This window comes from Chiloscyllium plagiosum, chromosome 2, assembly GCF_004010195.1.
Source record: "Chiloscyllium plagiosum isolate BGI_BamShark_2017 chromosome 2, ASM401019v2, whole genome shotgun sequence".
In the NCBI taxonomy this organism is placed as follows: Eukaryota; Metazoa; Chordata; class Chondrichthyes; order Orectolobiformes; family Hemiscylliidae; genus Chiloscyllium; species Chiloscyllium plagiosum.
Genome location: NC_057711.1, coordinates 9,939,866 through 9,967,579, shown reverse-complemented (window position 1 = coordinate 9,967,579; position 27,714 = coordinate 9,939,866). Strand labels below are relative to the sequence as shown.

At 42.4% G+C, this 27,714-nt stretch overlaps 1 protein-coding gene across 1 annotated transcript in view; it reads left to right on the top strand.

Moving 5' to 3' along the window:
- The window catches only part of rgs12b (regulator of G protein signaling 12b), a 269,956-nt gene that overhangs the window by 175,757 nt on the left and 66,485 nt on the right, over positions 1-27,714 (top strand). Inside the window, exons 13-17 of the mRNA XM_043703699.1 lie at positions 3,434-3,560; positions 6,189-6,227; positions 19,073-19,169; positions 24,237-24,301; positions 24,759-24,900. Of these exons, the coding sequence (XP_043559634.1) occupies positions 3,434-3,560; positions 6,189-6,227; positions 19,073-19,169; positions 24,237-24,301; positions 24,759-24,900 (470 nt within the window). The remainder of the gene's footprint in view (positions 1-3,433; positions 3,561-6,188; positions 6,228-19,072; positions 19,170-24,236; positions 24,302-24,758; positions 24,901-27,714) is intronic.

Sequence of the window (27,714 nt, the reverse complement as noted above, 5' to 3'; positions counted from 1 at the left end):
GAACTGATCCCTGCGGAACTCTACTTGTAACTGGGCTCCAGGCTGAATATTTACCATCTACTACCACTCTCTGCCTTCGACCGGTTAGCCAGTTTTCTATCCAATTGGCCAAATTTCCCTCTATCCCATGCCTCCTGACTTTCCGCATAAGCCTACCATGGGGAGCCTTATCAAATGCCTTACTAAAATCATGTATACTACCTCCACTGCTCTACCCTCATCCACTTGATTGAGTTTTTTGAAGACGTAACAAATAGGATTGATGATGGCAGAGTGGTGGACGTGACCTATATGGACTTTAATAAGGCATTCAACAAGGTTAGATCTCATGGAATACAGAGAGAACTAGCCATTTGGATGCAAAACTGGCTCAAAGGTAGAAGACAGAGGGTGGTAGTGGAGGGTTGTTTTTCAGACTGGAGACCTGTGACCAGTGGAGTGCCACAAGGATCGGTGATGGGCCCTCTACTTTTCATCATTTACATAAATGATTTAGATGTGAGCAAAAGAGGTATAGTTAGTAAGTTTACAGATGACACCAAAAGGTGTATTGGACAGCGAAGAAGATTACCTCAGATTACAACAGGATCTTGATCAGATGGGTCAATGGGCTGAGAAGTGGCAGGTGGTGTTTAATTTAAATAAATGTGAGGTGCTGCATTTTGGGAAAGCAAATCTTAGCAGGGCTTATACACTTAATGGTAAGGTCCTAGGGAGGGTTGCTGAATAAAGAGACGCTACAGTGCAGGTTCATAGCTCCTCTGAAAGTGGAGTCGCAGGTAGATAGGATAGTGAAGAAGGCATTTGGTATGCTTTCCTTTATTGGTTAGAGTATTGAGTACAGGAGTTGGGGGGGGTCATGTTGCGACTGTACAGGATATTGGTTAGGCCACTGTTGGAAATTTGCATGCAATTCTGGTCTCCTTCCTATTGGAAAGATGTTGTGAAACATGAAAGGCTTCAGAAAAGATATACAAGGGTTGGAGGATCTGAACTATAGGGAGAGGTTGAATAGGCTGGGGCTGTTTTCCCTGGATTATCAGAGGCTGAGGGGTGACCTTACAGACATTTATAAAATCTTGAGGGGCATAGATAGGATAAATAGACAAAGTCTTTTCCCTGGGGTGGGGGAGTCCAGAACTCAAGGGCATAGGTTTAGGGTGAGAGGGGAAAGATATAAAAGAGACCTAAGGGGCAACTCTTTCACGCAGAGGATAGTGCGTGTATGGAATGAACTGCCAGAGGAAATGGTAGAGGCTGGTACAATTGCAACATTTAAAAGCCATCTGCACGGGTATATGAACAGGAAGAGTTTGGAGGGAAAAGGACCTGGTGCTGACAGGTTGGACTCGATTGGGTTGGGATGTCTGGTCGGCATGAACAACTTGTTTCCGTGCTGTACATCCCTATGACACTATGCTGAATTGACTCAAACAGCTGTTTGAGAGTGGAAGAGGAGAGGAGTTCATAGATTTCCAGTGTTTGTGATGTAAAAAAGTGCAATGTGAATCAAACATGATCCATAAATTCTATAGCCAATAAATGTGTACTGTTTAAAGTTTCTATTTGAAGCATTCTGTCATTTGTATATACCGATGGGAGCTGCCTTTTCCTGATACTTTGCGGTTATCATAATAGGAATCGATTTAGTCAAGATGATGAGTATGAATGCAGGGCTGGCTTTTAGAACCAAGATTCTGGGAATCATTTTGACAACTTGTCTTAATTAATGATTCTCTACCGTTGTCTTTTACTTTCAGATCAGTTAAATTCAGAGACTCCATAAACTTGCATTCCTGTCAAAAGGGTTTTGTATTTGCAATAATAGAAGTTGATCAGTGTAGGCTAGATTGATTGATTGTTTTGTTGATTGATTTGATGCTAATTTTAAAACTGAGAATGATGCAGTTTTATTATCCAAAGGTATTAAGTTAGGCTGCATATCAATCACAATCATATTGAATGCCTACTATTTTTCTCTTTTAAGATGCTCTCTAACCTGCTGAGTATTTTCCACATTTTCTGTTTTGAATTCAGATATCCAGCACTTGCAGTAGCTTATTTTTGTAAGGAAAAGTAATATTCAGTGCTGCATAATACTATTCTTATCAAATAGTACATGCAGCTTTAAGCTTAATTGAGTGATTTCTACTTCTCTATATTTCTGTTGAACCACACCAGCCAAGGGCAAATAGAGATGGGCAATGAATGCTGGCCCAGCCAGTCTTACCAATGTTGCACAAGTGAATAAGAAAACAAAAAAATGCATTGTAACCCCAAAGAGGCAACTCCATCCTGTATACTCCAGCATCCATGAAAAATTGGGCTATGATCAAACAAATGTAGACCATAAGACATAGGAGCATACGTTAGGCTAGTCAGCCCATCAAGTTTGCTCCACCATTTAATCATGATTGATAAGTTTCTCAATCCCACTCTCCAGCTTCCTCCCTGTAACCCTTGATCCCCTTGATACTCAAGAACCTATCCAACTCAGTCTTAAATATGACTTTGGTCAGCATGGTGGCTCAGTGGTTAGCACTGCCGCCTCACAACGCCAGGGACACGGGTTTACTTCCAGCCTCAGGCGACTGTCTGTGTGGAGTTTGCGCATTCTCCCCGTGTCTGCAAGGGTTTCCTCCAGGTACTCCGATTTTCTCCCACAATCCAAAGATGTGCAGGTTAGGTCAATTGGCCATGCTAAATTACCCATAGTGTACAAGGTTGTGTAGGTTAAGTGCATTAGTTAGGAGTAAATATAGGGTAGGGGAAAGGACCTGAGAGGGTCACTCTTCGGAGGGTGGGTGTGAACTTGTTGGGCCGAAGGGCCAGTTTCCACACTATAAGGATTGTCATTCTAATTCTAATCCATGACCTGGCCTCCACACTCTTCTGTGGTAATGAATTCCATAGATTTGCCACTCTCTGGCAGAAGATGTTTCTCCTTCTCTCTGTAAACTTATTCCATGTTTGAACCTTACCATCAATATCCTATCTGTATGAGCCTGGACATGATTTCAGCCGAGGTCCCAAAACTATTTTTTACTTTTACTCTGTCCATTTATGATAATTGATGCGGATTGATGCAGTATAGTGGTATGATCATCTAGTACATCAGATATCCACATACTGTGCCAGAGATCTAAGAATGCAAGTCCTTTTTCATGCATCTTTACTCAAGGATCTTGCTCTTTGTGCCTTTGCATTAATGTACTGGTGAAATGTTACCAGACACATATGCTCCTTTCGTTGCACTATGCGAATTACTCAAATACATTTGGTAGGGATCATTGCAATCAACAAAATAGAGAAAAATCAAAGTTATAATAGTTTTCTCAATATTTTGTTAAAATGTTTGGCTCATGAAATTACCAGAGCTGTTTGGTTGAAAATTTTTGGTTGGATAATGGCATTTGCTTTCTTTTGCTTTCAGGCTGGATCTAGTTCCTATAAATAGATCAGTCGGTTTAAAGGCCAAACCCACCAAACCAGTGACAGAAGTGCTACGGCCAGTGGTGGCAAAATATGGCTTGAATCTCAATGAACTAGTAGCTAGAATTGTAAGTAAATGAAAATAAGATAAAAAGAAACTACTTCAATTTCTCAGCAGATCTCATCATTTTGTTCAGAAATGGTCAGCGTTTTGCTTGGAGTGAGTTTCTTTAAAGTGCCATGACTATTATCCAGGTTGTCAACATCGAGGTTGTGAACAGTGCAATTGCACAGTCAGCAGTGAATCAACAAGGATGATTGGCCATACCATTTGGGAGAACTTTCTGATCTTTTATAAGGAGTATCATGGGGCCTTTAACATCAGTTTGTCCACCTGGAGCTGAAATTGACAACTTAGTTTAATGAGTTAGTTGAAGGGCAGCACCTTCAACTTCCTCAATTAGTATACTAGTGACAAATTGGATTATGAGTCGGACTCAAGCCCATTACTTTCTGACTGAAAAGGGAAGAGACACAACTTGAATTAAATGGACTTTGAGTTTTGAGGGAATTCTGAAAAGTTCATTTCTCTTTTGTATAGTAGCTGCCTTGTTATAAAGCTATTGCAGCACACATGGGGACTAGTCAGCCTTTTGATTCCATGTGGACTCTATGTGGGACAATCCAGTCAGCTCCTTTTCATAAGGGCATAAGAAACAAGAGCAGGAATTGACCAATCAGCCCTTTGAATCTGTACTTCTATTCAATATAATCATGATTGATCAGATTGTGTCCTCAACTCCACTTTCCTCCCTGCATTGCATGACCACTGAATTTTTGTAGATCAAAAGTCTGTCTAAATTAACTATCCAATGATCTAATCGCCACTGCTGACTACTTCTAATTATAAAGCCATTATCTGATTCATAACAACTTTTTCACTGTTATGAATGACACTGAAAAATCTATAATGCGTGAATCCACATTCCCCTCTCTCCCAACACACATTTTTTAAATATCTCATTCTCTTAAAATTTTGAAGAATGAGAGGTGATTTTATTAAATCCTACAAAGTACTTGAAGAACTAGATAGGTAAGATACTGGGGAAATCTAAAACTAAGGGGCACAGTTTAAAACTAAGGAAGATGCCTCTGGTTCAGAGATGAAGAAATATTATTTTATTCAGAAGGTTGCAAACTTTGGTTGAACTATAATGGGTCATTAGTGAACTGTGGAAGATCAGTATTTCAATATGTTGAAGGTAGAGTTTGATAGGTTTCTGATTACCAGTGGCGTACAAATTATGGCAGTGAAAGGCATTGAAGTGTATGATCAGCAGCATCATATTGAACGCTGGAGCAGGTTTGACAGGTTGGCAGATTTCTGTTCCTATGTTTCTCAGCCAGCTGTGGAGACATGGCAGTGATGTGTCACCAGAATATGCTCCCAACTGTAATCAAGTACCCACTGAGTTACAGTATTTGAGATGGTGGAGGGTGAAGGAGGCAGTCTTGCTGGTGAATCTTCTGAGGAATTTGTGGATGCGTCCTCAGAGGTAGAAGAGGAGATAATGTCCAGAGAAGGCAGCTCTCTTCAGCTGCCATTGGTGCTTTCAGTAGACAAGAGAGAGGAAAAATTGACAAATAGTGTTAGATGTTTGGGCATATTTAGAATACACTTACAGTAGCTGTAATGGGAGAGCAGGACAGCACATGGAGTTTAAAAGGATGAGAGGGGACTTGTTTGAAATTTACAGAATACTGAGAGGCCTGGGTCAAATGGACGTGGAGAAGATGTTTCCAATGGTAGGAGAGACTAGGAGCTGGGGGCACACCCTCAGAGTGAAAGGACAACCCTTTCAAGCTGAGATGAGGAGGAATTTCTTTACCAGAGGGTAATGAATCTGTGGAACTCATTGCTGCAGAAGCATGTGGAGGCCAAGTCATTGAGTGTATTGAAGACAGAGAAAGATAGGATCTTGTTAGTAAGGGGATCAAGAGTTGCAGGGCGGAGGCAGGATAATGGAGCTGAGATATATATATCAGCAATTATCAAATAGCAGAACAGACCTGATGGGCTGAATGGCCTGATTCTATTCCTATATCTTATGGTCCATGTAGGTTTATTCTTCTGGGTTACTTGAGCTCATGGAGCAAAATACTTCATGAAACTCCCTAAAATTGATGCTTTGCTGATGATCTTTGGTCGTCCTTTGTATCATCATAAAGCTTGGATAAATTGATCTTGGGCTTAATTTTGGGTGGTTGGTAGGGTCTTACCTACTGCATTAGTTTTGTGGGAAGCCTGATGATGTTAAATATCACAGTATGCCTCATCAGTATTTCAGTATGCCAACTAACTGCATCTGCTAGATGCCCATGAATATCTCGGGATTGCAGATCAAAGGTGAGTAAGGTAAGGGATTCACAGGAGAGGGCTAGAGGCAAAGAAAGAGATGTAGCTTTCAGCAGCCCCTTTTACAGTTCTGGGCCCCCAAACAAGGGTTCCCCACCTCTCCTCAGGAGACCACATCCTCATTTACCTAGAATACCTTTCCATCTGATTGTTCCAGTCTCTTTTTTTTTCAAAAGTTAATTCATGGGATGTGGGCATCACTGACTGAGCCAGCATTATTGACCGTCTCTAGTTGCCTGGATGTGTAAAAGTAAATCCCCATAATTATCAACGTACTAATCTGACCAACCCTTTTCATTTTCTCCTTTATATTCCATCTTAACATGTGGTTACTGACAAGGAATCTCACAAGAAATTGAGGGATATGGGGAGAGTGCGGGTAAGTGGCATTGATTAAATGGTGGAATGGACTCGATAGGCTGAATGGCCTTACTTCCACTCCTATGCCTTATGGTCCTTACTGTAAGGAGGGTTGCACACCACACTCACAAGTGACTTATCCTTTCTCTATTTATAGAAACCATTGCTATATTCTGGTTTCCTGAACTTAGGTGATCCTTATTCATTGTGCTAATGCTATAATTAGTTAACAAAGCCACCTCTCTATCTTTTCCTAGCTTCCTTTCCTTCCTATCTGATTTCATTCCTGCAGCTATGTCTCTGTAATGGCTATCTCATTATGCTCATTTATTTCTATTTGCACTATCAGTTCATCTATTTGTTGCAAATGCTATTCGCATTAAGAAACTGAGATTTTAGTTTTGTCCTTTTATTATTTATGTAACATTTTTCATATTTGTTTCTTATTCTTAGATTTGTATGCTCCCCCTTCCTGTCAAAATCTATTTATCATTCCTATTAACATCTTTCTTACTTGCCTTGTCTCCTCTTTTGATTAACCAAATCTTCCCAAGTTTGATCATTTGCCCTTACTATATAATTTAAAACTTTTTCTCTTTCCTTCGTTCTGTGACTTGCTTGAATATTGGGCCCAGCATACTTCAGATGTAGACCATCCCAATGGTGCAGCCCGCATTTTCTCCAGTATTAATGCCACTGCCCCCCAACTGGAAACTATTTCTGCTACACTAGTTTTTGAGCATAGTGGTAATATCAGTGGACTAATTATCCAAAACCCCAGGTGAATGTTCTGGTGACATTGCTTGGAATACCATGAAGGTACAATTAGAAGTCAATAGCAACTTGGTATTAAAACCTAGCCTAATGGCAGCCATGTAAACACTGTTGGTTATTGTAAAAATCCATCTTGATCACTGATGTCTTTCAGGGAAGAAAAGCTGCTTTCACTATGTTCACTAGTCTGCATGAGACTCCAGATCCACAGCAATGTGGTTTACTCTTAACTGCCTCTGAAATGGCCTAGCAAGTCATTCAGTTCAAGGACAATTAGGCATGGATGATAAATGCTGGCCGAGCCAGCAATACCCACATCCCATTATCTAAATTCTAATCTTATGAGACTATACCAATTTGCATGTAGCTCAGATGATAATCCAGAGATTTTTGCCTTTGAGGTACTGCTTAAAGATGGAAGGGTAGCTCTGTAAATTAATGATGCTGTTAGCACAGTGGAGAGGGATGACCCAAGTTCAGAAAGCCAGGTTATAGCAGTGATTTATGTAAATAAATATATTATTTTGCTTAGCTCTTCATGCTGATTTTGCTGAACTTCTTCTTGTCCTGCCTATGTTGTTGACACCCATATGGGGAACCAGTGGTTAATTGATAATGCTACTAGACTCCAGAGTCCAGAACCACAGGCCAAATTCTCAGGATATGGGTTGAAATCCCACCCATGCAAAATGGCACAATTATAATTCAATAAGAATTTGTAATAGATAGGGGACCTAATGGCAGCCATGCAACTACTGTCAATTGCTGGTAAAACCCATCTAGTTCACTAATCTCTTTTTAGGGAAGGAAATTTGACATTCTTATCTGGTCGGATCTATATGTGACCCTAGACCTAACAATGTGGTTGACTCATAACTGTCCTCTGGGTAATAACTGCTGGTCATGAATGATTTAAACAAAATCCCATAATGACTGGATCCTCCCCTCTAACTGCAGGTCCCTCTGTAGCCATAAGAAAATGTACTGAGACCTAGCACAGCTCTAGGGACTCTCAGTCTTTGCTTTTTTAAAAATTCATTCATGGCATTGCTGGCTGGCCACCATTTATTGTCCATCCCTTCAGAAGGTGGTGATGAGCTGCCATCTGCCTACTGCAATCCAGGATTTTCACTCAGTGACAGTAAAGGAACAGCGATGTATTTCCAAGTCAGGTTGGTGAGTGATTTAGGTGGGAACTTGCAGGTGGTGCTGTTTCTATGTACTTGTTGCACTTGTCTTTCTAGATGGAGGTGGTCATGGGTTTGGAAGGTTTTGTTTAAGGATCTTTGGTGAATTTCTGCAGTACATCGTATAGATAGTACACTCTGCTGCTACTGAGCGTCAGTGGTATTCAGAGAACAGTCGAAACGTGTGGCACTGGAAAAAACACAGCAGGTCAGGCAGCATCCAAGGAGCAGGAGAGTCGACATTTTGAATGAGGTGTATGCCCGAAACGTTGATTCTCCTCTTCAGATGCTGCCTGACCTGCTGTACTTTTTCCAGTGCCACACTTTTCGACTCTGACTCTCCAGCGTCTGCAGTCCTCACTTTCTCCTAGCTGCAGAAAATAGTGTCAATCCCCTCACTATACAGTTTCCTATATTCCTTCTTTGTCCGGATATTTGAGAATGACTGTCTATCAGACAACACCATGGTCAATTAGCTCATCCATCCTGCCGCCCTCACCCTTATCCAAACAAGATGTCACACCTAATGGATAATCTCAAAGGTATGGTCCTGCACTATAGTTCCTGGGTTCTCTTACCTCCAGGAAGAAAGGAAACACCCGAGTGGCCAGTGACAAGCGATGCCTTTCACATTAAAAGGCAATGCATTCCTGTTCTTTTTTTTCCCAGAATCAGTTCCCCCTTCTGAAGCAATCAAGAGGAGAGTCCTTCCCACCCTGGTCCAGCTCCCTCAGAGAGAGCAGGATATCTAACACTCCTGTTCTTTTTTTTTTTCTTTTTTTCTTTCATCAAGAGGAGAGTCCTTTCTACACTGGTCCAGCTCCCTCACAGTGAACAGGATATCTAACACTCCTGTTCTTTTTTTTTCCACACTACTGCCTAACTGCGGTAGTGCTTTTTTTCCCCAGCACCCATGGTGTGTGTGCAGGTGTGAGACACAGTGAGAGACACAAGGTGCACGAATCTTTATTAAATTTTCACCACCAGGAAGATAGGAAAACACCCAAGTGGCCAGTGACAAGCGATGCCCTTCACATCAAAAGGCAATGCATTCCTCGTCATTTTTTTTCCTTTTTTTTGCTCTTTTTCCCCACACTACTGCCTAACTGCGGTAGTGCTTTTTTTCCCCCAGCACCCATGGTGTGTGTGCAGGTGTGAGACACAGTGAGAGACACAAGGTGCACGAATCTTTATTAAATTTTCACCACCAGAAAGATAGGAAAACACCCGGGTGGCCAGTGACAAGCAGTGCCCTTCACATCAAAGGGAAATGCTGTGTGATCAAACAGTGAAGGGGAGGGCAGGGACTAAATCAAAATAGAGTTGAGGGAGAAATAATGCACTCCACTCCCTGCGGCACCCACCTCTCCCTGAACAACTCCAGGGTGTTTGTGGACACCGCGTGCTCCTTCTCCAAGGACACCCGGGCTCTAACGTAACTGCGGAAGAGGGGCAAGCAGTCGGCCCTAACGATCCCCTCCACGGCCCGCTGCCTGGACCTGTTGATGGCCAGTTTGGCCAGGCCCAGGAGCAGACCCACGAGGAGGTCTTCAGACCTGCCCTCCCTCCTCCGTACCGGGTGCCCGAAGATCAGGAGCGTGGGACTGAAGTGTAACCAAAAGCAGAGGAGCAGGTTTTTAAGAAAATCAAAACGGGAGTGCAAACGCCTACACTCAATATACACGTGGTCCACGGACTCCACAGCGCCACAGAACAAGCAATTGGACTGAGAGTCCGTGAACCACTGCAATCTGCGGTTGCAGGGGACCGCTGCGTGCAGCCCCCTCCACCCCAGATCCCCGAGATGCATTCCTGTTCTTTTTTCTTCTTATAAAGGAAAACATCCGAGTGGCCAGTGACAAGCAATGCCCTTCACAAAAAAGAGCAATGCTGTGTGATCAAACAGTGAAGGGGAGGGCAGGGACTAAATCAAAATAGAGTTGGAGGGGGAAATAATGCACTCCACTCCCTGCGGCGCCCACCTCTCCCTGAACAACTCCAGGATGATGGTGGACACCGCGTGCTCCTTCTCCAAGGACACCCGAGCCCTAAAGTAACCGCGGAAGTGAGGCAGGCAGTCGGCCCTAATGACCCCTCCCACGGCCCGCTGCCTGGACCTGTTTATGGCCAGTTTGGCCAGCCAGGGCACCATGATTGGACCAGATTAACAGCCCCAATCAGTGAACTCATTTTCTACATAGTTTCAAAGTAATAGGAGGCCATTTGGCCCATCAAGCCAGCTCCGCCCTTGATTAAGATCACGGCTGATCTATCCATCATCTCAGCTCCTCCTACCTGCATTATCCCCATAACCTTTAATTCCCCTACCATGCAAAAACCCATCCAATTGTGTCTTGAATACATTTAATTAAGCTACCTCTACTGCTTCATTGGGCAGAGAATTCCATAGATTCACTACTGTTTGGGAAAACAGTTCCTCCTCATGTCTTAAATGTACACCCCCTAATCTTGAGGCCATGTCTCCTACTCCTTGTCTCACCCACCAGTGGAAACAACTTGCCTGTCTCTATCATATCTATCTTTTCCATAATTTATGCTGCTATAAAATCCCCTCTCAATCTTAAATTCTAGCGAGTTCAGTCCCAGGCAGCTCAATCTGTCCTCATTGGGTAAACCCCTCATCTCCGGAATCAACTTGGTGAACCTCCTCTGCACCCCTCCAAAGCCAGTATATCTTTCTTCAAGTAAGAAGACCAGAGCCGTGCAGAATATTCCAGATGCGGCTTCACCAACACCTTGTACAATTGCAGCAGGACCTCCCTGCTCTTAAATCCAGTCCCGCTAGCAATGAACGCCAATATTCCATTTGCCTTCTTGATTATCCGTTGCATCTGCAAATCAACTTCCAGCGATTCATGTCTGAGCACTCCTAAGTCTCTCTGCACAACAGCATGCTGCAATCTTTCACTATTTAAATACTACTCTGACCTACTATTTTTACTTCCAAAGTGGATAACCTCACATTTACCAAAATTGTACTCCATCTGCCAGACCCTTGCCCACACACTTAACCTATCTAAATCTGTCTGCAGGCCCTCCACATCCTCTGCACAGTTTGCCTTTCCACTCAGTTTGGTGTCATCAGCAAACTTGGATACGTTACACTCGGTCTCCTCTTCCAAATCATTTATATATATCATGAACAGTGGGTCCAACACCAACCCCTGTGGCACCCCACTCACCAATGATCTCCATCCAGAGAAACATCCATTTATCCCAACTCTCTGCTTTTTATTGGTTAACCAGTCCTCTATCCATGGTAGTAAATTCCCTGCAACTGCGTGCATTCTTATCTTATGGATGAGTCTTTTATACGGCAACTTATCAAACTTCTTCTGGAAATCCAAGTATACAACATCCACCTGTTCCCCTCCATCCACCATGCTTGTTACATCCTCAAGGAACTCCAGTAAGTTTGTCAAACATGACTTTCCCTTCCTGAATCCATGCTGCATCTGCCTGATGGAACCCTTTCCATCCAGATGTCTCACTGTTTCTTCTTCAATAGCCTCCAGCATTTTCCTGACTACAGATGTTAAGCTGACTGGCCTATAGTTACTTGCCTTATGCCTACACCTTTCTTTAAACAGTGGTGTGACATTCGCTGTCTTCCAGTCAGCCAGGACCTGCCTGGAGTCTGGTGAATTTTTGTAAATTACCACAAATGCATCTACTAAAACCTCTGCTATTTCTTTCAGCATCCTGGGATTTATTCCATCAGCACCAGGGGGCCTATCTACCTTTGGGCTCTCAAGTTTGCTCAAACACTACCCCTTTAGTGATAACAATTGAATTGAGGTCCTCACCTCCCTTCATATCATTAACATCATTCTCTGGCATGTTAGGCACCTCTTCCACTGTGAAGACTGACACAAAATAGTTATTCAAGGCCTCGGCCGTTTCAGCATTACCCAATAATAATTCCCCTTTCTCCTCCTGCAAGGGACCTATATCCACTTTAGCCACCCTTTCCTGTTTTATAAAAACTTTTCCTACCTGTTTTTATATTCTGTGCTGGTTTGCATTCATAATCTATCTTTCGTTTCTTTATTTCTTGCTTCATGGTTCTTTGTTGCTTTTTAAAGTTTTCCCGATCCGCCTGTTTTCCATTACTCTTGGCTACTTTGTAAGTCTGAGCATTTAATTGGATCCCTTCCTTTACTTCATTGTTTATCCAAGGCTGGCTCTTCTTGTTTTTGACCACCATATACTTTCCTTGAGCACTGTGAAAAATCTCTTTGAAAGTCTTCCACTGTTCCTCAACCATTCCACCATGTAACTTGTGTTCCCAGTCTAATTTAGCCAACTCCTTCCTCATTCCATAATAGTCTCCCTTGTTTAAGCATAGCACTCTGGCTTTAGATGATACTATTTCACCTTCCATTTGTATCCAAAATTCAGTCATACTTTGATCACTCTTTCCATGAGAATCATTAACTACAAGATCATTAATTTTACCTATCTCATTAAACAGGACCAGATCTAGGATTGCATGCTCCCTTAGAGGTTCGGTAACATGCTGTTCAAGAAAATTTTCACAGATGCGTTCTGTGAACTCCTGTTCAAGATTGCCTCTACTGATTTGATTTGGACAATTAATGTGCATGTTAAAGTCCCCCATGACAACTGCCATTCCATTCTTACAAATGTTAGATATTTATTGATTGCTCACCTGTGCCACTGTAGCATTATTATTGGGTGACCTATAGGCTATTCTCACCAGTGACTATTCCTGATCTCCACCCAAATGGATTCATCATTTTGCTCCTTAGATCCTATGTCATCTCTCCCTATTGCCCTAATCTCATCCTTAATTAAGAGTGTGACCCCACCTTCCTTACGTTCCTAATCACGTGATATCCTTGGATATTTGATTCCCAGTCACCAACACACTGCAACCACATTTCTGTACTGGCAACTGAATACAAATTCCCTTTGTACTAATTTGCACAATACGTTCATTTACTTTGTTTTGAATACTAGGGGCATTCAGATAAAGTGCCCTTATACTCATTGCCCTTTTAGAATCTAGCAATCCCCCTGTCTTTTGCATGATTCTGTTACCCAATTTTACTTTCTTTTAACTTTTGCTCTGGACTCTGCATTGTTTCCTTCTGCCTTTCTGCCTGGGCTCCCATCCTCTTGCCATTTTAAACTACCCTTCCTTAGAATCTCTGCTTGTTGCATCTACTTTTATACCAACTGCTTCACCTTCTGACTTGACACTCTGATACCCCCACACCCCCAGCCAACCTAGTTTAAATCTTCCCCAACAGCTCTAGCAAACCTGTTATATTCTAAGAGGTGCACCTGGCTGCCCTTGTTACAATCGCTACATCCCTCCCCCTCTAAGCCCAAGAATATAGACCTTTTTTTGTTTAAGTTCCCCTGGGGTTTTTTAGCACTGGGTCAGGTTCCTCCAAAGCTAAAGCCAGTTGAAGTGCCTGACTGAGGTCCAATTAGGCTTCAGCTAGTCGGTGCATTTGCATGGTTACATAATTAGTCCCACTCTCGTCACCACTGAAATAACTCCACAGAAGCTGGTATCCTGTCACCAAGTCCCCTTTTATTTAAACGTGGAGAGTCCTTGGCACTGATCCAACTCCCTTAGAACTAGCTCTGAGTGAACAAGATGTCTGATGGGAAAAACACAGCAGGTCAGGTAGCATCCGAGGAGCAGGAGAATCAACATTTTGGGCACAAGTCTTTCCTGATGAAGGGCTCTTGCCTGAAATGTCGATTCTTCTGCTCCTCAGATGCTGCCTGACCTGCTGTGCTTTTCCAGCACCACTCTCGACTCTGATCTCCAGTCCTCGCTTTCTCTTCTAAGATGTCTGACAGTTCTGTTCTTCTTTTATTTATTTATTCCCCCCTCCATACTGCAGTAGTGCTCATAGTCCTCAGCACCCATGTTTGAATGTATCCAGGTGCAAGATACAGTGAAAAACACCTAGTGAAAATCACTTTATTAATATTTCACCACCAGCAAAGACACCTGTATGGCCAATGAACTAGTGACAAGCAAAGGCTGACCGTTCTGTTCTTCTGCATCAGACAGGGCTCACTGATTGGGGCTGTTAATCTGGTCCAATCAGGAAGCTCTTATTCTGAGGTGCACCTGACTGACCTCATTAAAATCACTACACATTTAACAAGAAACTCTCCAGCTGACTAATGAATGCAGAGGTCAATTATTTTTGCTTCAGCTAAGCAAATCAAAGAGTAAAAGGAGAACTGTTTACCAGAAAGTGACTTGGAACAGAAAATCATGTGGGCTTCTGGTTCAGTCTTAAGTGACAGTGCTGGCCAAAGCAATGTTAATCAGAAAATTGGACATTGTAATTGATTTATATAAGAGCGAAGTTGTGAAAAATACTTTTCAGCAAGATTTAGAGTGTTATGGGCTAGGCCAGACCACTCAAAACATTCTTAAGCAGGTAGTCTAGACCGTAACTTTGCTGTTAGTCTCGTTAAGTATACAGTGAAAATTACCCGGAGTAAATTAGCTAGGTTACCAGGTTTTAAAACAGACAAAACATTTATTCAAAAATTACGGAATGAAACACAAAGAACAGAGTAAAGAATACCTACAGAACTTTTTCAGTCCAAACTAGACTTAATTACATGCAACAGTGCAAATAAACCGACCCCTTAACACAACAAAAATGAAACAAAGGCATAGAGGTCAAAATTAGAAGGAGAGAGAGTCTAGCAGCCTGTTTCCACACAGTGCACTCCAGGACTGACCACTTTCCTTTCATTATACAGCTTACTTATAAAACATGAATGATTAGGGCTAAAGTCTCACCTGTTCATGTATAAACAAAAAGGCCTCTCAGTAAACTCTTTCATATCTGTGGTGAAAGTGAGGACTGCAGATGCTGGAGATCAGAGTCTAGATTAGAACGGTGCTGGAAAAGCACAGCAGGTCAGGCAGCATCCGAGGAGCAGGAAAATCGACGTTTTGGGCAAAAGACCTTCATCAGGAGGGAGCCTCCGAGGTGGAGAGATAAATGGGAGGGGATGAAGCTGGGGAGAAGGTAACTAAGAGTACAATAGGTGGAGGGGGGAGGGAGTTGGTGGGTTTGTAAAAAAATGTTAGTGTTAAGTCGGTGGTCATTGATGTAGATGGAGGGGACCAGGAAGGGGTGGGAGGTGTTGGAGATGGTCCAGGTGAATTTAAGGTCAGGGTGGAATGTGTTGGTGAAGTTGATGAACTGCTCAACCTCCTCGCGGGAGCAAGAGGTGGCGCCAATGCCAGTCATCAATGTAGCGGAGGAAGAGGTGGGGAGTGGTACTGGTGTAACAACGGAAGATGGACTGTTCTACATAGCCAACAAAGAGACAGGCATAGCTGGGACCCATGCGGGTGCCCCTTTTGTCTGGAGGAAGTGGGAGGATTTGAAGGGGAAATCGTTAAGGGTGAGGACCAGTTCAGCCAAACGAATGAGAGTGTCAGTGGAAGGGTACTGGTGGGGACGTCAGGAGAGGAAGAAATGGAGGGCTTGGAGGCCCTGGTCGTGGCGGATGGAGGTGTAGAGGGATTGAATGTCCAAGGTGAACATGAGGCATTGGGGGCCGGGGAAACGGAAGTCTTGGAGGAGGTGGAGGGCATGGGTGGTGACGCGAATGTATGTGGGGAGTTCCTGGACTAGAGGGGAATAGGACAGTATCGAGACCGGTGGAAATCAGTTCGGTGGGGCAGGAGCTGGCTGAGACAATGGGTCGGCTGGGGTGGTCAGGCTTGTGGATCTTGGGAAGGAGGTGGAATCGGTCATTGCGGGGTTCCCGGACTATGAGGTTGAAAACTGTCGGTGGGAGATCTCCTGAGGTGGTGAGGTTGTGTATGGTCTGGGAGATGATGGTTTGGTGATGGGGGGCGGGGTCATGGCCGAGGGGGCGGTAGGAAGATGTGTCCTCGAGTTGGCGTTTGGCTTCAGCGGTGTGGGGGTCAGTGCGCCAGACTACACTGCGCTCCCTTTATCTGCTGGCTTGATGATGAGGTTGGGATTGGAGCAGAGGGATTGGAGGGCTGCGCGTTGTGAGGGTGAGAGGTTGGAGTGGGGGAGGGGGGGTAGACAGGTTGAGGTGGTTAATGTCCCGGCGACTGTTGGTAATAGGCCAGCGCGGGGTATCCAGGTGGATGCAGTGTGTTGGAGGTGGGCGAAGGGGTCCTCAGAAGGTGGGCGGGAGTCCTGATTGTGAAAGTAAGCGCGGAGGCGGCAGAAGAAGTGTTCGACGTCACGGCGTGTATTAAATTCATTGATGCGTGGAAGGAGGGGGATGAAGGTGAGTCCTTTGCTGCGGACTGATCGTTCATCCTCAGTGAGGGGAAGGTCTGGAGGGATGGTGAAAACTTGGCAGGGCTGGGAGCTGACATCTGGTGTGGGTGTGGAGCTGGGAGTGAGGGCGGAGCCAGTAATTGGAGTGTGTGTGAGGGTGGGGGGATTGGGGGTGGAGTCATGAGTCCCCCCCCTTTATCCGCTAGTTTGATGGGGAGGTTGGGATTCAAGCAGTATCAAACCAGTCATTTTGGAGCATGGACAGTTTTAATACCCCTCTGGAAAACATCAAGGACACAGCATACCTGAGAAAAGGAACCGCTTTTAGAAAAAAGGACCAACTTTCTGACAACAGTTGCAGAAGGTACCAGAATTCCATAAATTTCTAGAAAATCTTACAATAGCAATGGCATATGTTCTAAGTTGTATGCAGAGATATGCATGAGCAGTAAACTCAGTCCTTGTTAGGAATACTCATAATCCTGCGAATGAATGTTAAAAACAAAGTCAGTGGATTCTGGGTAAAGGAGCCAGTATGAAGCCACAGGCTAAAAGACCTGGTTAACATCCAGGCCTAGCCCTAAAAAATCACAAGAAATATCTAAATGACACAAGGGCCAAGAATTACCATCAACAACAATTCTTCTTACATCCAATGGCTTTTCCGTTGCTGAGTACAAAATGCCCTACTATCAATGTCCTACAGATGTGGGGCACCACAAACTGAATTGGATGAGCTATGTATGTTTGATGAGAGCAATTAGAAACTGTCTGTGGTTTGCTATCTGACTCCCCAAAGCTCCTCACCACAAACAAAATACAAATCAAGAATGTAATAGAGTACTCACTACTTGTTTGAATAGGCAAAGCTATAACAACCCCCAAGAAGCTTGCCTTGTCCAACTTAAAGCAAACTGGCAGAGGAGAAGGAATGCTCTTGATATGAAGGCTGAATTCAAACAGTTATGGCATCAAGGAACGCAAGTTAAACTAGAGCCAAAGCGAATCATAGGAAAAATTGTGGGCGGCACGGTGGCACAATGGTTAGCACTGCTGCCTCACAGCGCCAGAGACCCGGGTTCAATTCCCGCCTCAGGCGACTGACTGTGTTGAGTTTGCACATTCTCCCCGTGTCTGCGTGGGTTTCCTCCGGATGCTCCGGTTTCCTCCCACAGTCCAAAGATGTGCAAGTCAGGTGAATTGGCCATGCTAAATTGCCCGTAGTGTTAGGTAAGGGGTAAATGTAGGGGTATGGGTGGATTGCTCTTTGGCGGGTCGGTGTGGACTTGTTGGGCCGAAGGGCCTGTTTCCACACTGTAAGTAATCTAATCTAATCTAAAATTATCCGCTGTTTGGAATCATGTCTCGCATGAAGTGGTGGTTGTGGTTATTGGAGATCAATCATCTCAGCTCCAGAATATCTCTGTACGAGTTTGTCAGGATTGTGCCTTCGCCTAACCATCTCAGCTACTTCATCAATGACCCTCCCTCCATCATAAGATCAGAAGTGAGGATATATGATATGATTGCACAATGTTCGCAACAATCTCTGGTACTAAATCGGTTCAAGTTCAAATGCAGCAAGATCTGCAGAGTATCCTAGTGACAAAAGTGTCAGGCAAGGGCCATCTCCAACACAGATAGTTAGATTCCATCTTGTCCTTCAGCATGGAACAGAGGGTTCTTGTTTGGGCTGCTACCACCCATTTTTCACTTCTTCACTTCATCTATCCTGGATACAACTTGGCCTTCTTCTCTTTGTGACAGCTCTCTTCGTGGGAGAGATCCATTGAGGATCTGTGGTAGAGGATGTTGCATGCAGCAGTACAGTACAATCAAAGGTTAAGGTTTCTTGAGGCTTCCAGGCCAACTGTTTGTTCTGTAGTGCTGTACAGTACATCTACAATGCATATATTGGCTGTGGAAAGTCACACATCTATTTTATTTGCTTTCCCACTCTCCTGATCTTTGTGCATATGATATTGAGGTGAGAGAGCAGGTCAGTGCACCTCCATGTGCGCCAGCATCTGAATGCCTGTCTCTTTTTTGTGGTTACATCTGCAACAGGCTGTCCTTAAAAAAGGAGGACATGGGGTTCCCAAGCACCCTTGAACCTTTTTGGGATAAGTGGCATCACGGGAGATAGAGTGCATTATCTCCCTTCCAAATGATAATTAATTTCCCCTTCTCCTTTTTGGTTAGCTTTGCGGTGTCCTTAGTGGGTGGTTTATGAGCCTGTTAATTTAATAAAAGAATAAAAGAGCTGTGTTGTTCACCAGTAAGAGTTTAGCTTTTGGACAAGGAAAGGTGAAAATTGGTGTTTGTGCTAGCCTATAGATTTATTACAATACACTTGTAAATTTTACTGCCTAATGCAACATCTGGATATTGGTCTGTTAAGCAAGGGAATGTCGGGCTGAAATAGCAAAGTGGATGTAAAATTGTGGGTGAACACATGAGCCTGGAAGGCAAGAAGACACATTCAGACCAAGTTTTCTTTTTGTCATTCCTATGTTGTCTATATTCCTTTTAACTTCCTTCCCTTCTTTTGTTCATAGTTTATATTGAGGTACTTATTTTATGTTGTTTATATTTCGTAGAATGGGGAATCAGAAGCTTTAGATCTTGGCGTTCCTATCTCTAATCTCGATGGACAGCGTGTTGTTCTGGATGTTGCAGAGCATGTTCCTGAAAAAGGTAAGCATGATGTATGAGGTGTGCATTGTCCCTTCGATGGTCTCTTTCTTATAGCACTTAACCAAGTCTCACAGTGCAAAATAGTTCAATGATTTTACTCATTTGCATTACTTAATCAACTAGTTATTTTTTCAATTTTGAGTGTTTGAATCAGATTTGGCAAGAAGAATAGAATGCACATTTGGTCATAAGTACAACTATGTAAAAATACCACACAGTTTTTATGGATAACTAAATAATATTTATTTAATTTATTTCAATGCATATTCTAGCAAAGCACAATATATCTTTTATTTTTAAGAAAGGATTTTGATATAATTTGAATGTTAAAATCATACCACAGTTGGTTGAATAAAGCTTGTGTGTTACTAAAACTTAGAGTTTGAGGTCTAGCACTTAATAATGCAGTTTTTATATTGAATAAAATATATTAGGAGTCTAAGACCATAAGACATAGGGACAGAATTAGGCCATTTGTCCCACTGAGTCTACTCCAACATTCAATCATGGCTGATATGTTTCTCATTCTTCTGCCTTCTCCCCATAACCTTGATCCCCTTTCTTAATCAAGAACCTATCTGTCTCTGTCTTCAATACACTCAATGACTTGGACTCCATAGCGCTCTACAACATTGAGTTCCACAGATAATCACTCTCTATTGAAGAAATTCTACCTCATCTCTGTTCTAAAGGTCATCCCATATTCTAAGACTGTGCCCTCGAGTCTGAGACTTTGCTGCTACCTCCACTCTATCCAGCTCTCTCAGTAATCTGTAAGTTGCAATCAGTTCCCCCTCATTCAGACCCAGAGTCCTCCAACCGCTTCATACCAGGATTCATTCTTGTAAACTTCCTCTGGACCCCCTTCAATGCCAGCATATCCTTTCTTAGATACAAGGTCTAAAACCACTCACAAGATTCCAAATGCAGTCTGAGCAGAGCCTTATTGAGCCTCAGCAGTATGTTTCTGCTCTTGTATTTTAGCCATCTTGAAATATTATAATTGCCTTCCCAAGTTCAAAGTGAGCGTGCGTGTTAACTTTAAGAGAATCCTGAACTAGGACTCCTGAGACCCTTGGTGCTTCAGACTTCAAAAGCTTTTCCCCATTTAAAAAAGAATCTATGCCTCTGTTCTTCCTATCAACATGTATAATATCACAGTTTGCCGCATCCGTATTCATCTGCCACTTCTTTGCCCACACACCCAGCATGTCCAAATCCTGCAGTCTCCCCACTTTCTCAACACTACTGTCTCTCCACTTATCTGCAAAGTCAGCAACATTGCCCTCAGTTTCTTGTCCATATTGTTAATATATATTGTGGTCGCATCACTGCAGAGCTCCACAAGACACCGGCTGCCATCTTAAAAAGACTCTTCATCTCTACTCTCTGCCTTCTACCAGTCAGCCAATCCTCTATCCACACCAGTACTTGCCCCAACACCATGGGTTCTCATTTGTCTCTCGTTACTTCCCCAAATATTCTAACACATTTGTCAAACATATCCTCCCCTTGATGAAGCAATGCTGACTCAGACCTATTTTACTACGCACTTTCAAGTACTCTGCAATCTCATCCTTAATAATAAATTCTAAGATCTTACCAATGAACAAGGCCAGGTTAACTTTTTTGTTTGTTCTGCCTCCATCTCTTTAACACTTACCTTAATCATTTTCCAGTCCTCTGGGACCTACCCTGACTAACGATTCCTGAAAAATCAACATCAGTGCCTCCACGATCTGTTTGTCTGTCTCCTTCAGAATCTGGTGTATAGTCCATCTGATCTTGGTTATTTATCCAGATCTTTCATCTTCCCCATCACCTACTCCTTGGTGATTGCCACTACACTCACAATTGCCCCAACTCTCTCGATGTTCTGGTATGCTGTGGCGTCTTCCACTGTGAAAGCTGATGCAAAATACTTTTTCAGTTTCTCTGCCATTTCTTTGTTCACAATTTGGGGCTGCATGGTAGCTCAGTGGTTAACACTGCTGCCTCACAGCTCCAGGGATCCGGGTTCAATCCCTGCCTTGGGTGACTGTCAGTGTGGAGTTTGCACGTTTTCCTGTGTCTGCGTGGGTTTCGTCCGGGTGCTCCAGTTTCCTCCAGCAATCCAAAGATGTACAGGTTAGGTGAATTGGCCATCTGTAGTGTTAGGTGCATTAGTTAGGGGAATGGGTCTGGGTGGGTTACTCTTCGGAGGGTCGGTATGGACTTGTTGGGCTGAAGGGCCTGTTTCCACACTGTAGCTAATCTAATCTAATTAGTACTTCTCCAGCCACATTTTCCAACAGTCCAATGTCCACTCTTGCATCTCTCTTACCTTTTGGTATGTAAAAAAACCCTTACAAACCTTTATATTACTAGCTAGCTTATTGTCAATTTTCATCATGTACCCCCGTTATTGCTGTTTTAGTTATCCCCTGCTGGCTTTTAAGGGTTTCCTAATTCTCTGGTTTCCCATTAATCTTCACCACATTGTCTGCTTTTCATTTTGCTTTTATGCTGTTCCTGAGTTCCCTTGTCAGCCATAGTTGCCTCATCCTCCTCTTCATATGTTTATTGTTCCTTAAGATGGATTAGTGCTGTGCCCCCTGAATTAGCCCCAGAAATCTCTGCCATTGCTACTCCACTGTCTTCCCTGCTAGATCCCCCTTCCAATCAACTCTGGCTAGCTTCTCCCTCATGTCTTTGTACTTACCTTTACTCAATTATAATATCTTTACATCTGATTCAGTCTTCACCCTCTGAAATGTCAGGGTTAATTCTGTCATACCAGTGGGTTCTACCACAAGCTGATCCAGAATGCCATCTTGTAGACATGCCATGAATTCCTTTTCTTGAGATCTGCTACCAACCTCATTTTCCACATCCACCTGCATATTTAAATGCCCCATGATCATTATAATAGTGTCTTTCTTACAGGACTTCTCTATTTCCTGATTTATGTTCATCCCCACTTTCTTACAACTGCTAAGCAGCCTGTTCATAATTCCCGTCAGGGTCTTTTATCCTTTGCTGTTCCTCAACGCTATCCACAGACATTCTATGCCTTCCAACTCTACACAACTTCTTGTTATCTGTTGTTGTGGAGGTTGTGAAGCATTGCTGAGGAGGCTCCAGAGCACTGAGGATGTCATCTAGAAAGGGGACAAAATGTCTGCAAACCAACTTCCCAACTCGGCGAACATACCCACAACAACTGCAACCGGCATCCGAGCTACAAATTTTTACACAGACCTTGAACTTCTTGTTGTTGATTTAATTTCATTTCTTTGTAACAAGGTAATCCAGTCCCTCTCTGCCCATCTGCCTGGGCAATAACATCTGTATCCTTGGATATTTAGCTCTCAACTCTATGATTCTATACAGCGTACCTGCCAATTTCAATCTGTGCTACAAGCTCATTTACCTTCTTTTGTATACTGCATGCATTTAGTACAACCCACTCAGTCCTGTGTTGACTGCCCCCTTCTCATTGTGGTCCCCTGATCTGCTGTGCCTGAAGTTAGATTCCTGAACCTTTCCATATTCTCTGTCCTATTACATTTCCTGGAAACTTTAACGTATGCTGACCCCTCCCTCGTTTAACTTTTTCAATAATTTTCTATGCAGCTGTCAACAACTCCTTAGTACTTAGTTGAAAGCCCTATCAACTGCACTAGTTATGTGATTTGCCAGGACTCTGGTCACATCATGATTCAGATGCAGTGCTACTTGACTGCTGTTGGTTCATGATATTTCTTCCCAGCAACCGTACTCTGCTTCTTTCTACAATAGTTTAGATCAGAGTGGTATTGGAAAAGCATAGCAGGTCAGGCAGCATCCGAGGAGCAGGAAAATTGACGTTTCGGGCAAAAGTCCTTCATCAGGAATAGAGGCAGGAAGCTTCCAGGATGGAAAGATAAATGGGGGTGTGGGGGGGGAGCTGGGGAGAGAACAGCAAAGAGTACAGTAGGTGAATGGGGGTGGGGATAGAGGTGATAGGTCAGAGAGGAGGATGGGGGAAGGTAGCAAAGAGTACAATAGGTGAATGGAGGTGGGGATGGAGGTGATAGGTCAGAGGGGAGGGTGGAGCGGATAGGTGGGAAGGGAGATTGGTAGGTAGGAGCAGAGCTGGAAGGTTGGAACTGGGGGATGGTGGGAGGAGGGGAAATGAGGAAATGGTGAAGTCCACATTGATGCTTCAGGTTGAAGTGTTCTGAGGCGGAAGATGAGGCATTCTTCCTCCAGGCGTCGGGTGGTGAGGGAGTGGCGGTGGAGAAGGCCCAGGACCTACATGTCCTCTTCTTTCTACAATACACTTCCCTCAGCATCATAATTGTCATCTCAAAGCACTGATCTCCCATAGTCCTTACAATCTTGTTTTTCTGATATCCTTAGAAACTGTATTCCTCATTCTGATAATTTTGCTTACTTAATCACACAGTTGTATTCTTAATTTGTGTTTCATTGTACTGTGGACTTCTGTTGATTTGTTAACACATAAGAATTAACAGCAGGCATAGGCTACTTAACTGTTTAAGCCAGCTCCATAATTTGCAAAGATTGTACCTTATCTGACTGTGACCTCACTTCCACTTTCCTCTCTAGCCACCATAACCTTTCATTCCCTGATCAATCAAAAACCTAATAAAATCTCAGTTCCATGTCTTTGCCCGTACTGGAAAAACCTGCCTACAAAACTGCTAGGATAAAATACCAAGTTAATATATGGGCAAAGAATTATTAGCATAGTTTTTTATTTCTAAAACACAGGCATGTCAAGGAGTAAAAAAAGACTTGCATCTGTGTGAAGTGGAAAAAAAACCCTACTTTTCCAGCTTAATCAAACCTGAACAGTTTTCTTTTTCCCAAATATAAATTTTGGACCTGTACTTCCCCCTGCTCTATAGGAGCAATATAACCTCTGACACCATGAGTACTCCTGAGTTCGGTGTTAACATAGTGAATAACATTGTTAATGGCAACAGTCAGACTAACTATCAAAATGAAAACCAGCCAAAATGTCACAGAATGTTGCGTCTAGTCATTTAATGGTATTTTGGTATTTCATTGTTCATTTAGACAGAGAGAAGACTATAAGAGGGAAATCAGATTCTTCCAACATTAACACATACCCTGGTGTGAAGGTAAAATTCTATCTTTTCAGATTTCATTGAGTTATTGTTCTGCCATTGATATTTACAGAAAATAAGATTAGGAAGTTGGTAGCAAAGTATAGGAAAATATTTACCCTGGCAGCTACTATGTCCACCAAATATATCAACATACTTTGCTGATGTTTTTGATATAACATGACATATCTTTCACTTATACTCATCAATTTTACTATTAAGATTAGTGGTTAGTAAGTAATTCATCTGCTTCCTCTCTATTTAGTTTTGACTGTCTGTTACTAGATAGTGCCTTCAAATAGTCTAATATATTATGATCTGAAAATGTGTTGCTGGAAAAGCACAGCAGGTCAGGCAGCATCAAAGGAGCAGGAGAATCGATGTTTCGGGCATGAGCCCTAATATATTCTGATGATGTTTTCAGAAATACTATAACCTATGTCTCACTTATGAACAATTTTACAAACAACAGGAGGAAGGAAGACTTGAAGAGAAACCCTTTTCGATAAGAGGAAATGGAAAATATTCCAAAGATGTGAGGCTTTCAAAAAAAGATGTAATGCAAACGACAAACAGAAAGAGACAGCCAAAGCTAAATATGGATGAAGTAGAAGGTAAATTGTACCACTGGTGAGCTACAACTTGAAATTCTCTGTGACAAACATTCCTAAACTTGAAAAAAACAGAGTTTTCATCTGTAGTTGTGGAATGGTGGTAGCGTTGTGGTCTTATTATTGGGCTAATAATCAGAGTCCCGGGCAAATGCACCTGGGGCAAGTTCAAATCACACAACAGCGTATGTTTGAATTTCAAATCAATTGAACCCGGATTAAAAACTACCCTAATGGTGACCACAAAACCATTGCCAATTGTTGTAAAATTCATCTGGATCACTCATGTCCTTGACATCAATGCAGCATTTGGCCAACTGTGGCATCAAGGAGCTCATCAATGGAAATCAGGAGGCAAACTCTCCACTGCTCAGAATCAAACCCAGCACAAAGGAAGATGGATATAATTATTAGACATCAGACATCTCAGTTGCAGTGCAATGCTGCAGGAATTCCTTAGGGTGATGTTCTAGGCCCAACTATCTTGAGCTGCTTCATCACTAACCTTTCCTCCATTGTAAGGTTAGAGGTGGAGATGTTCACTGATGATTGCACAATATTCAACATTTGTGATTCTTCAGTTACTGGAGTAGTCCATGCCCAACTGCAGCCAGACCTGAATGCCATTCAGGCTTGGGCTAATAAGTGACAAATAGCAAGTATCAAGCAATGATTTTCTCCTATAAGAAATAATACAATCATCACCCCATAGTATTCAATTGCATTATCATTGCTGAGTCTCCCACTATCAACATTGATCAGAAACTGAGCTGGACCAGCCATGTAACTACTGTGGCTGCAAGATCAGATTAGAAACTGGCAAATCTTCTCTGTCTCAAATCTTGGCCACCATCTATAAAGCACACTTGCAGAGTATGATAACTCTCCATTTGTATGGGTGAGTGTAGCACCAACTACAGTCAAGAGGTTTAACACCATCAAAGACAAAGTCTGCTTGATTGGCACCCCAGAAAACACATTCATTACTTTCGCCACCAATGTACAGTGGAGCAATGTGTACCATCTCCCAGACATACTACAGCAAATCACCAAAGCTGTTTAGACAGCTCTTTTCAAACACGTGACTTCTACCACCTAGGAGGACATGATCAGAATAACATTGGAAAACCACCTTCTGCAAATTCCTTTCAAACTACTCACCATCAAACATGGAAGTATATTGCCATTCCTTCAGTGTTTTTGCTTCAAACTTCTGGAACTCCACCCCCAATAGCATTATTGATGTATGTTCACCATGTAGATGCAGCAGTTTGACAAGGCAGCTCACCATCAGCTTCTCCAGGACAATTAGGGATGGACAATAAATGTTGGGCTACCCAGCAAAGCCCATATCCCAAGAATTAATTTTACAAAAGCACATATCTTTAACCCTTGCCTAAAGTTCAAGTGATTGCATTGCATTTGCCAGATATAGATAATTTCTAATCAACTTGTCTAGAGATTTATGACACACTTCAGGACAGGAGGGACTTGAATCTAGATCATCTGGCTCAGAGATAGGGTCACTACATCTGTAGCCCAAGATCCTTACTTCCAGCTACATATCAGAGTCAAAAACATGCTTCAAGTACCTTACCATAGCCATTCATTATTAAACTACATAAGGAGTAGTTTGCTTAAATTTGTACCCTTGAAATCCTTTTGTTTTACTGTGGAATAAGTATTTGGTATATCTGCTCATTTAATATTCAGCATGAGAAAATCACAGTTTGTGAACCTGGAACCTATCACTTGTTTGCTACCCCCTAAAAGATTACCTTTACAGCTTTGACTACATTTCAAAAATATCTTATTGGCTATAAAGCTTTTTATATGCTTTTTAAATGCTAGTCATTTTCTTTGTCCCCCATCCTTTCTTTTGATTCAAAAGCTGATGTAAATGAAGGTGCTGTCACTTCACTAATCTTGTTGTAAGCCTCCTATAAGTTTCCTTTGACATAAGAATTCCTTTGCTATTGATATATTTTGAGGCAATGAAATAGTTTATAATTCTGGATAGACTGAAAGGTCACTCTTTATTTAAAAATTTTATGTCTTATTAGGGAGCAAACCCATTTGTGCTACAGGCAAACGAGTTATCATTAGGCTTGTGGGATAGAACTTTCTTTAAATTATGTAGATAATATTGTTCGCAATCATTTCTTGCAAATATTTTACTGTAATTTAAATTTGGAAAACTTAAAGCTATTAAAAATTGAATTTAATATTTATTCTTAAAGGATTAACACATAAGAGTTTAACATTTTGAGAATTTAATTCGTTTATTTTCTGTCTCCCTGTTTTCATATGAAGTGACTGCATTTCTAAAGTGCTTCATTTGAAAGGACATTCTCAAGTCATAAGGCACCATGTAAATGCAAGTTTGTCCCTTTGTCTTTTTTCCTTTATTTCTGTTATTCTGTCTGAGTCTCCATACAGCATGTATCTGCTGAATGCTCCATACAGCATGTATCTGATGTTGACTTTCTGAAATGTTTCCCCTACTCATACACTTTAAATAATTTTTACTGTAAATGATAATTGACAACTTGATCAATAAGTCGGTGAACTTTCTCCTTTAAATTCTGCCAGTGCTAAAGTCTGGGTCTGCTTGTTTGGAATCAGCACACTTGACGTGGATGGAGATCTTTGCTCAGCGCTACTGTACATGGAGGAGAAGGACAAGGATACTATATGTTTGTCATGCTCAGTCTTGAGGCTTTGTTTGATTAACAAAACCTTCCTTGTCTCTTTTGAGAACTATTCCCTCCTATTTAAAACTGTACTGCTTTAAGTAAAATAATATTTAGCTCTGAG